This window comes from Panthera tigris, chromosome E2, assembly GCF_018350195.1.
Source record: "Panthera tigris isolate Pti1 chromosome E2, P.tigris_Pti1_mat1.1, whole genome shotgun sequence".
NCBI classification, from domain to species: Eukaryota; Metazoa; Chordata; class Mammalia; order Carnivora; family Felidae; genus Panthera; species Panthera tigris.
In genome coordinates, this window is record NC_056674.1 from 35,077,050 (window position 1) to 35,088,283 (window position 11,234).

An 11,234-nucleotide genomic window follows, 5' to 3' on the forward strand; every position below is an offset into this window, starting at 1 on the left:
ACATGGTGAGGTCGCGACTCAGGCCAGGGTGGCAGAACTGTCCTGGAGGGGCTGTAGAGAGACAGAGAAAACGAGCTTCTCTGGACTCTGCAGGGCTAAGGGCAGCAGGGCCTGGGCACTGGCTGCCCACCCCACCAGTCTGCAGAACTTCCCCGTGCAGACTGGCTCATGCTGTCCCTGTGCCAGACGCCTCTGGGAAGGAGTGCTCCGTCTGCTCTGTTCTCCCTGGGGGCTGCTTGGGGTGATGAGAATGAGATGCCCCCCTGTTGGGAGATGGAGGCCCCACCACAGGCCCAACAGCCCCCAGGCTGCCCATGAGCCGCAGTGAGGGCTGCCCAGAGTGTCTGGTACCGTTTCCCCTCCAGGAACATGACATCGAGACGCCTTACGGCCTTCTGCACGTGGTGATCCGGGGCTCCCCCAAAGGGAACCGCCCGGCCATCCTCACCTACCACGATGTGGGCCTCAATCGTGAGTGCACCCCAGCCTCATCCTGCCTTCCTCTGCCTCCCCTCCTTCCCCACAGGGCCCCGGAGATCCCCACTCACCCTCAGCTTGGTGCCCTTAGCCATTTGGGCCTTGGTGTCACTGCTGGGCCACGAGGCTGACCACCTCTGCCTTGCCCTCCCTCTCAGGGCCACAGGCCTCCCTACCCCTTTGCTGAGCCACAGCTGAGAGGTGTGTCTTTGCAGACAAGCTGTGCTTCAACACCTTCTTCAACTTTGAGGACATGCAGGAGATCACCAAGCACTTTGTGGTGTGCCACGTGGATGCCCCTGGTCAGCAGGTGGGGGCGTCACAGTTTCCCCAGGGGTAGGTACCGGGGAGCCCCCCTCCAGGTTTCCCAGCTCTGTGCCCCAGGCAGCACCTGGCCCTGACCTCCTGCTCTGCCTGCAGGTACCAGTTCCCCTCAATGGAGCAGCTGGCCGCCATGCTCCCCAGCGTGGTACAGCACTTTGGGTGAGTCTCTGCCCTTACCCTGTCCCTGTGCTGGGGGGGCCATCAGAGTCACCTGATGGCAATCATGGGAAGTAGCTCCCCGAGCCCTGGAGTGACCAGCCACACTTTCCACCAGGTTCAAGTACGTGATTGGCATCGGAGTAGGAGCCGGAGCTTATGTGCTGGCCAAGTTTGCAGTGAGTCTCCTTACTTCCACCCCCACCCCGGGGCTGATGTCTCCTGGAGGGGGCCACCCTTCAACCATAGGAACATTTGCTCTTTCTTCCTTCTCCTTCCCCTCCCCCCACTTCCTCTTCACTCAGAAAAGCCCTTTGTTTTCTTTTATTCACGCAAGGAAATAAAAAAAGAGGGAGATTACTTTTTCCATACATTTCCTCAAAAGACTAGACTATTACTTGCTTACCATTATCCACAGCCAAAGTTTCTTTTAGCGGCAAACCATACAACTAACTGCTCTAGCCACTAAGTAAGGATTATCCTAATCACTCATTCAGTAATTAGGGTGATATTTAAACATAAGGCTTTTTTTCCCCTCTTTTCAAGTTTTTATTTAAATTCTAGTTAGTTAACATAGATGATAAAATTGGTTCCAAGTGTAGAATTTAGTGATTCATCACTTACATACAACACCCAGTGCTCATCACAAATGCCCTCCTTAATACCCATCCGCCATCTAGCCCATCCCCCGCCCACCTCCCTCCATCAACCTATTTGTTCTCTATCGTTAAGCCTCTTATGGTTTCCTTCCCTCTTTTTTTCCTTCCCCTATGTTCATCTGTTTTGTGTCTTAAATTCCACATATGAGTGAAATCATATGCTATTTGTCTTTCTCTGACTGGCTTATTTCACTTAGCATAATACCTTCTAGTTCCATCCATGTCATTGCATGGCAAGATTTCTTTCTTTTTGATGGCTGAGTATGTTCCATTGTGTACGTATACCACATCTTCTTTATCCATGTCCAGTCAATGGACATTTGGGCTTTTCCATAGCTTGACTACTGTGGATAGTGCTACTATAAATATTGGTGTGCATGTGCCCCTTTGAATCTGTGTTTTTGCATCCTTTGGGTAAATACCTAGTAGTGCAATTGCTGGATCCTAGGGTAGTTCTATTTTTAACTCTCTGAGGAACCTCCATACTGTTTTCCAGAGTGGCTGTACCAGTTTGCATTCCCACCAGCAGTGTAAGAGGGTTCCCCTTTCTCCACATCCTTGCCAACATTTGTTGTTTCCTGTGTTGTTAATTTTAGCCATTCTAACAGGTGTGAGGTGGTATCTCATCGTGGTTTTGATTTTTATTTCCATGATTATGAGTGATGTTGAGCATCTTTTCATGTGTCTGTTAGCATCTGGATGTCTTCTTTGGAAAAATGTCTGTTCATGTCTTCTGCCCATTTCTTAACTGGATTATTTATTTTTTGGGTGTTGAGTTTGACAAGTTCTTTATAGATTTTGGATACTAACCCTTTATCAGAGATGTCATTTGCAAATATCTTCTCCCATTCCATAGGCTGCCTTTTAGTTTTGTTAGTTGTTTCCTTCTCCGTGCAGAAGCTTTTTATCATGATGAAGTCCCAGTAGTTCATTTTTGCTTTTGTTTCCCTCACCTCTGGAAACGTGTCTAGTAAAAAGTTGCTATGGCCAAGGTCAAAGAGGTTGCTGCCTGAAACACAAGTCCTTTCTTAACCAAAAATTACACTTACATTAAGTTTGGAAGGTTTAAAGGAAGTTGCATTTCAGAAACATTGTGTTGGGTAGGAGCCCACAAGCTTTTCATCTCTAAAAACAAAAACTTAATTTTCAGGATTCAAAGTGTTTCTTTTTTCAAAAGAAAAGACCAGGAATTTTCAACTCCAGTATGGATTTCAGCACTTAACTACTAACAAGTAGATATATATATATATATTATATATATATAATATATATATAATATATATATATAACTATATCGTTATAACTATATATAAAACTGTATATATAGTAATATAGTAGTATATATAAAACTATATATATAGTTATATATATTACCATATATAGTATATATAACTATACTTATAGTATATATGTATATATATTCCCTGTCACCCCAGATAAACTTGACAGGATAGTAAAGTCGTATGTATATGACCATTTTCCCCTAAATGTGGGCAAACACCTGAACAGATCATTTGAATTTCTTTTACCATCAAACACAAAACAGGCTTTGGAAAGGTCAGTTTCTTCACTAGAGCTTCTTTTTCTATGAAAGCAAAGAAACAAAGTGTTTTATTTTTTAATTTTTATTTTTTTTAATGTCTTATTTTTTTATTTTTGAGAGACAGCGTGAGTGGGGGAGGGGCAGAGAGAGAGGGAGACAGCTGTCTGCACAGAGCCTGATGTGAGGCTCAAACCCAGGGACCATGAGATCATGACCCGAGCCACAGTCAGAGGCTTAACCAACTGAGCCATCCAGGTGCCCCTAAACAAAAGGTTTTATTGCGGATGTTTAATCCTCAGTTTTACAACAGATCAAACAGATTCAAAGACCTGTTAAAAGGGGTGGAAAACAGTGACATAGGCATAGATTCGAAACCAATCAAAGAATACTGAAAGGTGCCGAATGGAGTAGAGGGTGAGCAGAGGCAGCCAGAAGGGGTGGGGTGGGGGCAGGCAGGTTTCCATCTGTAGCCAGTGGAGGCATCTGTGGCTCCTCAAAGCCCTTCCAGAGCACGTCCTCCTCCTCCTCGGCCCCTCCCAACCACCTGTGAGATAGGCAGAGTCAGCATCTTACAGCCCGTTTGCCGGGTGGGAAGGCTGGGGCTCCCTACATACTAGCCAGCCTCCCAAGCTCTGTCTTCCTCTCATGGCAGCTTATCTTCCCCGACCTGGTGGAGGGGCTGGTGCTGATGAACATTGACCCCAACGGCAAAGGCTGGATCGACTGGGCGGCCACCAAGGTGAGCATGGTCCACCTAGCAGACGGGGGTGGTGGTGGTGAGGGGCGGCACTCACACTGGCCTCCACCCCGGCCCACAGCTCTCCGGCCTGACCAGCACTTTACCTGACACGGTGCTATCCCACCTCTTCAGCCAGGTAAGGGGGTGGGGCCCCCACAGGAGCAGCAGTGGTGGCTGAACTGGGGGTCCCTGGGAGCCTCTGGAGGGCCTGGTTCTGCCTACTCCCAGGGGCGCCTGGGGCTTCTACCAGGAGGGGATCTGGGTTGGGGTCATGAGGCATCTGACCTGTCTCACTCTACTCACCTGAGACAGACGTGGGAGGCCTCCTCCCTCACTTGCTGGGAATGGGGCGAGGGTGGTTCTGTCTGGGACACCTGTGCCCGTCTGAGACCACACCCCTGTCTGTCGCTCCCCTCCGTGCACCTCCCCCATCTATCCCGTGGGCCCAGGAGGAGCTGGTGAGCAACACAGAGCTGGTGCAGAGCTACCGGCAGCAGATCGGGAACGTGGTGAACCAGGCCAACCTGCAGCTCTTCTGGAACATGTACAACAGGTGCGGGCAGCCTGGGGCCCAGCTCCGCAGCACCAGGCCAAAGAGTGCCCCCTCTGTCCCCTCGGTACAACCAATCACGGAAGGAGGCAGGCAGGAGACGTGCTCTCCCAAGCTTGTAGATGAACAACTTGTACCAAGAAGAAAAGAGTTACTTCTTGCCCAAGGTCACACCCCTCGAAGGACAGAGGGTAGGGTAGGGCTTCCAGCTCTGGTTTCTGGGCTCTTCCACGCCTTTTCCCCCAGGGCATTGCTGGCTGGCCAGGAGCAGTGGGGGAAGCTGGGCAGCATCCCTAATGCCCCCAGCCTGAACCTCAGGGCTGACATCTGTAGGAGGGGGACGGGGGGTTGGATGAACTCCATGGTTTTCAAGCTGTGCTCCTTAGAGCCCACTGGCCTTCCCTCCTTTCTTTTTCTCGTACAAATATTTATTAAGCACCTGCCGTGTGCATGGTGCTGGAGGAACAGTGGAGAATGAGAAGCTAGGCCCTGCCTTCCTCTACGACCCAGGAATCCCACGCACAGGTGGTGGTGCATGTCAGAGTGCTTCAAGGGGGAGGGAGAGCCAAATTTCAGGGCCCACCTGGCATGAATTGCAGGGTCTGAGAAGAAGTTACGTATGAGGCATGGCCTGAAGACCCGTTTGTGCAGAGCAGGTCCCTGCCTCCCTGTTTACCCCTAACTGGGATCTCTTAGAGCCTTTTCCATAGTCGAGACAACTCAATAACCGTAAACCCCAACTCTGGGACCAGCCCGGGATGCTGGGTCATAATTGCCATTGTGGGAGGATGAGGTAAGGCTGGAATACAACAGGGGCAGGCCTGGGGCACACAACCCCCTCAGATCCAGTTCTGAGATGCCCACCTCTGCCTCTCCCTGCAGCCGCAGAGACCTGGACATTAACCGGCCTGGAACAGTACCCAATGCCAAGACACTCCGGTGAGTGCCCCTCACCCCCCAGCCTGTCCCTGCCTACCACGCCCAGGCCAGACAGCCCTTGTCCTCTGTGTCTGCAGCTGCCCCGTGATGCTGGTGGTCGGGGATAACGCGCCTGCTGAGGACGGTGTGGTGAGTGAGGGACAGCGTCCTGACTGGGGGTGGGAGGCGGGAGTACGGAGATCGCTGGCCTTTGGCTGGCAGGGCCAGGCACTGGATGCTGGATTTCTCACCCCACCTCCCACCATCTTGCCATGATGCATCACCACCTGGCACAATCCCACCCTTCGAGTGAGGGAGGCGTGGAGACGGGAGGGAGCTGGGGCCAGACCACCTGATGGCCACCCTGTCCCTGGGGTGAGGAGTACCAGGGTAGCCCCCCGTGTGACAGAAACTAGCACACCCTCCCTGTGCTTGAGGGCCTGGAGGAATGCGGTGTGTGCTGCTGTGGCCATGGGGACTCGGGTAGGGGCCTCAGTCTCCTGCTGAGCCTTGACCCTCCCTCACCTCACCGCCTGAACCCGCGGTCCCTGGCACTTTGCCCGCCACTGCCACCAAGGTGGCCCTGGCTCCCCGTGAGGACATCGCGTGGCCAGCAGTTATGAGTGGAGTCCAAGGATCTCAGGTCCCTTGGGGCGCTGCTTCCTGATCTGCAGGGGCCTGACTTTCAGAAGGCAGCCTGGCAGGCGTGGGGCAGCCTCAGCCAGGGCCCCGGTGCCAGCCCGTGTCTGCCCCCTGCACACCCTTCTCACGAGTAGAGCCTCTCAGCTCTGGGAATAGAACCTGCCTTAGCAACTGGGGCAGGGGCTCCCCTGATACCCCGGGGGCTGGGGCTGCCTTACTCTGCTGACCTTGTCCCTAGGTGGAGTGCAACTCCAAACTGGATCCAACCACCACGACCTTCCTGAAGGTGAGGCCTTCTTCCCCAGCCATAGGCCAGCTCCTCAGCCAAGGGCCCAGCCTCAGGGAGGGGCCTGCCTGGGGTCCCATCCAGGGCGGGAGCAGGACAGCGTGTCGGGTCAGCGCAGCCTGTTTAGGTATACGAGGCTTGGGCAGGGTGTGGGGTGGCCCCCGCTCAGCTCACCCCCTTCTCTTCCCTGCAGATGGCAGATTCTGGGGGGCTCCCCCAAGTCACACAGGTGAGACTCTTGGCCCTCCTTCCCTTACCTGGCCTAAGTGGGAGAAGCCTCCTTTCCCCCTAATCCCAGGCAGCCAGTCAAAGCATGTACTGTCTCTCTGTCCTGCAGCCAGGGAAGCTGACTGAGGCTTTCAAATATTTCCTGCAAGGCATGGGCTACAGTAAGTATACCTCCCCCTGCCCCCGCCCTAGAGACCGGTGGGCAGGCAGCAAAGTGGGTTTGGCACCCGGTGGCAGGTGGCACTAAGCCTGTGGGCATATGAGCTCTGTGTTCTCAGGGCCCACATGCTGTGCCACTCCCCACATGCTCCCCACATGACGGGGGACCCTCTAGGGCATCTCCACCTGCGTTGTAAGTAGATGATCCTAGGCTGTGTCTGGCTCTCCTCTGCTCTTGGAGGGGCTTTGGGACAGTGCTCTCCTGGCAGCATTGGAGCGGTAAGGCTCTTCCTCCAGCCCTGGGGGACGAGAGCCCAGGGCTGAGTCCTGCCCAGAAAGCCTGCCTACAGGTGAGTCATATACACCACCAGCTCCCCGCCAGGCCTATGGCACCTGAGAAGGGCTTTTGTCACACGTGGTGGGATGGTGCAAGGGACATTAGAGTGGTCTTGGAATCTAGGGCGTGAGGAAGGCAAGTGAGGCCACCTGGGTTTTAGGAGAGAGACAAGGCAGCCAAAGCTGGGGGTTGCGTATATGAAGACCCCAAGGGAGTAGGGGCCAAGGGGTGGCTATGCCCACTCTCCTCCCCTCTCCAGACTGCCCCTTGTGCAGGGATGGTATCCCCAGACTGCTCATGGGCACCTCTAAATCACATACACGTGCACATGCACACACCCTTTTTATCTCCTTGATTCCTCCCCTTTCCCCCATATACCTGGCTCTCCTGCTGGAAGCAAAACTCTTCTCCCTGAATTTGTTTCCCCCCTGGACTTTACCCTCTGGAGCTTGTGCCTCCTTAGAAGGACAGGCCCGTGGGGGAAAACTGGGGGCCCAGCCAGGAGTGGAAATCCCTCTGGCCCCCCAGGAGCCTGCCAGCCTCTTGTGGGGATGTAGGGCAAAGAGAGGCCAAAGCCAACAGCGAACCACAGCAGGAGCTCTGTGGCTGGGCCTGAGCCCAGGGCCTGCCCCGTGAGCATCTGTGGGATGGGTAGACCAGCAAAGCTTATTGGGCTGGGACATGTTCTCAGGACCCCAGGCAAAATGCCACCAGGCAGCCTGAGAGCTGGGCAGGATTTAGGAGGTTGTGCAGGCCTCCCCATTCTGTACATGGGGGAACTGGGGCCCGGAAGAAGGGTGAGGGTGCTGGCACTAGCCCTGTCACCAAGAGCCCCTCAGGGTCACAGCCCAGGCTGGAGACGCAGGATGAGTGCCTCCACTGTGGGATCAGGGCTCCCTCCAGGGCTGCTGCTTCAGTGGGTGAGCAGGAGGGGGCTTCCTAAAGCTCTGGCCCTGCCCCAGCCCGCTCTGTTCCTGTCCTGTTGTCTTCTCTCCTGACCCTCGCAACACCCTGGCCTTGCCGGATCACGCTCTTCACCCGTGTTCTGTGTCTCCCCCCACCCTGCCCCACCCCTCTGGCTCTGTCTTCTCTCTTAGTTGCATACTTGAAGGACCGAAGGCTGAGTGGAGGAGCAGGTAGCCCTGTGGCCCCTCCCCTGATGCATGGATCCCCACCCCAGGACCCCCTGCTCTTTCCTCTGTGCAGCGCTGCGGCCGGGCCTCATCTTGCTGTGGTTTGGAACTTTCTTGTGTCCCGCTCGCCTCCTAAAGCCCAAAAGAGTCGTGCTTTTTCACAGATCCTGGGCCTAGTGGGCTGCGTCCCATGTCAGGGCTCTAGATTGGCTGGGGTTCAGAGTGGTCTGGCTTCTGGGTGGCCATGGGCCACGTGGCTTTCAGAGCTCAGGCATTTGGAACCAGAGCCTCTCAGAGGTAAAGCCTAGGCCTGGCCCTGGGTGCAAGGGTGTCTGACCATGCCCCAGCTGGACCAATGGCCAGCTGAGTTCAGGGAGGTGGAGTTTGCCCCTGAGCGTCTTGCTCGTGAAACTCCAACTAAGGACGGAAATTGGATTTAGGGCAGTTTGTGGCCACCACACCTAGTCCTTCTTCACGGAAGTAGTCCCACTCCCCTGTCCCATCATCCTCTTGAGGCGGGGGCATCGCTGGAATTCTGTCCCGTCCCTGTAACAGCTCAGGGGTACCCGGGCAGTGACCCCATTCTGGCCATAGCTCTGGCCAGCTGTTGTGAGCTGGGTCCCGCTGGCCTCTGCGGGGTGCCCGGTCCCCCCCTCTTTGGCTCATTCACTCGCTGGTGCTGCATGCCTCCGGCTTGATGGAGTAGGTGCCAGAGCCCTGGCTTGGGAGGGGCCTCTGTGCCATTGGAAAAATGGGTCTTGCCGCTTTGCTTGTGTCAACCCTTCTCCTGCCTGCTGGCACCCAGACCCCCCTGCCAGTCCTCATGCCCGTTCCCATCTCTGCCCACAGTGCCCTCGGCCAGCATGACCCGCCTCGCCCGCTCTCGTACCGCGTCGCTCACCAGTGCCGGTTCGGTGGATGGCAGCCGCCCGCAGGCCTGCACCCACTCGGAGAGCAGCGAGGGGCTGGGCCAGGTCAACCACACCATGGAGGTGTCCTGTTGAAGCCCCTAGCCTGGCAGAGATGCCCACCTGCCCCCGCCCGCATCGACGTCCCACTGGCATCCTCGCGCCGGCTCATTTTCCCTTTAGTTTATTTTTGTGAAGGCCGGGGGAGGAAATGGGTTCACTTCTCTTTTGTTAAAAACGTGAGGGGATTCATCCTAGATGCTGCAGCAGAACGGTCTCCAGATGGTTTGAGAGGCTCGCTCCTCCCCACCCCCACCCCCACCTCACTCACCTTGTTAACTTGGCTGACTTAGGCCCCTCTTCCAACTCCCCACGGTCTGGGCGGGGCTCAGGGAGGAAGGGGATCTGCTAAGGAAAGAGTGCAACTCCTTCTCTGGGCAGGATCCAGGGTAATATCCTGGACTGAAGAAAGCATGGGATGACCCCCATGGACAGGGCAGGTTTGATGATGGGATGGGGTTTTGAGGTGGTGTGCTGGGACAGCAGGAGCATGGGGTCCAGCTCAGGCACCGGGGTGACAGGAGACAGCACAGGGGAGCACTAGGAGGTAGGGGCCCTGGAGCTCTGCAGGCCCCTTTCTCCCCATCTCCCCCACCAAGCACATCTGTTTCTGTCTTTTGCACATGTGACAATCATCTGAACCATAGCCACAAGGGGGCGCTCTGACCAGGCAGCAGTTTTCCTGGTGCTCTCTGGGCTAGCCTGGTGATGTAGGCCCAGGCAGACAGGCAGGCAGGGGCTGAACAGGGTTTCTCTGCCCCAGGAAGACCAAACACGGAGGACCTTACAGGCAGGAACCCCACAGACTGTCCCAGCCCACACACTCCACCATCTCGTGGCCCTGTCCCATGTCTGAGCCAAGGCCCTGAGGTAGAAAGTCACCTGATCCTGTATCTCCATAGGGACCTGACTTGGGGGCTGAACTTAAATGCTGGGATAGCCCATGAAGGTCGGATGCACCCCTGAGAACTTCACGGTGTCTGCCTTCAGGAGCCAGTATGTGACTAGAGACAGTGGTGGCTGAGATTCCCAGCAGACCCCCTCTTTTGTCCCCAGGTTCCATGGAGGACAACCCAATCAGCAGCAGTGTGTCCAAGGCCACCAGAAACATGGTGTTGTTAGGGAGAGTTCTGGTCAAGCTATGCCAACATTTTATGTGGGCATCACTAAGCAAGAAGAGATTTTATCTGGAAAGAAATGGTCTAAGGTAGTGAGACTTCTGCAGGCCCACATCACCATCTCAGGACTGTTGGAGTGGCTTGGGCTGGGGCTTGCTGGGTCCTGGGGTGGGAGGTGGAGGTTCCTAAAGAGAACAAGGTCCAGGCAGAGGAGAAAGGCTCTCCAGGTACCCCAGTCCCCTCCTTTCACCTGAAGCCCAGGACTGAGCCACACACATCCCACCCACCTGCACCATCAGGGAGAATCTCCTGGCCCAGAAACAGGAGCCACTTGTCTTGGAGCCTAAATCAATTGCCACAAACTCTAAAACAAGTAAAAGAGCAATGATAAAGGCAGTGCTGGGGAGGGGACAGTTGCGTGTGGGGTGCTCTGAGGCTGAGAGGACACCTGCATCCACATTTCTGCACATATCACCCCCTTCTAGAATCTTAAGCCATTACTAGACTGCTCTAGAGCCTGGTGGAGTGTTAGTCTGTCCCCAGTTCTATTCACTCACGTGCTTCCTTTGAATATCAAATGTGACTGTTTGAAAAGCTGGTAGAATTAATCCCTCTTAACTGTAGATAGCGCTGCAAATCTTGGATTTTTTTTTCTTCTTTCAGATAAGATATCTATAAATATCTATACATTATATATATATATATGTATATTGGGTCTTCCTGCGTGTGGTTTTCCATCGGAGGTTGTCTCTTTGGTCAAAGTGAACTTTTAATGGAGTTTATTATTTTCCTGTCTATATAAAGCAAAGAACCTAATTTTGTGTATTCTGGTGGCTGATGTCATGAAACTTTGAGACGACAAAATGTAAAACAAATAAAAACCCTTGTCAAAGTATTAAGAGTTAAGTGTCTGGAAAACTAATAAACTAAGAAGAATTTGAGTGTGGTGACACCAGGCCCATCATAGGAAGCTCGTGAGAAGGCAGCATTGAGGCTG

At 54.2% G+C, this 11,234-nt stretch overlaps 1 protein-coding gene across 6 annotated transcripts in view; it reads left to right on the forward strand.

Moving 5' to 3' along the window:
• NDRG4 (NDRG family member 4) overlaps positions 1–11,132 on the forward strand; it is a 79,810-nt gene extending 68,678 nt beyond the window's left edge. For all 6 annotated transcript variants that reach the window (XM_042968754.1, XM_042968753.1, XM_042968756.1 and 3 more), the window contains 13 exons: positions 366–471; positions 693–813; positions 898–960; positions 1,076–1,136; positions 3,812–3,898; positions 3,978–4,034; positions 4,348–4,451; positions 5,331–5,387; positions 5,465–5,516; positions 6,247–6,294; positions 6,488–6,523; positions 6,632–6,683; positions 9,001–11,132. In XM_042968754.1, coding sequence (XP_042824688.1) covers positions 366–471; positions 693–813; positions 898–960; positions 1,076–1,136; positions 3,812–3,898; positions 3,978–4,034; positions 4,348–4,451; positions 5,331–5,387; positions 5,465–5,516; positions 6,247–6,294; positions 6,488–6,523; positions 6,632–6,683; positions 9,001–9,155 — 999 coding nt within the window. In that variant the 3' untranslated portion in view covers positions 9,156–11,132. The remainder of the gene's footprint in view (positions 1–365; positions 472–692; positions 814–897; positions 961–1,075; positions 1,137–3,811; positions 3,899–3,977; positions 4,035–4,347; positions 4,452–5,330; positions 5,388–5,464; positions 5,517–6,246; positions 6,295–6,487; positions 6,524–6,631; positions 6,684–9,000) is intronic.
• Positions 11,133–11,234: the final 102 nt, after the last annotated feature.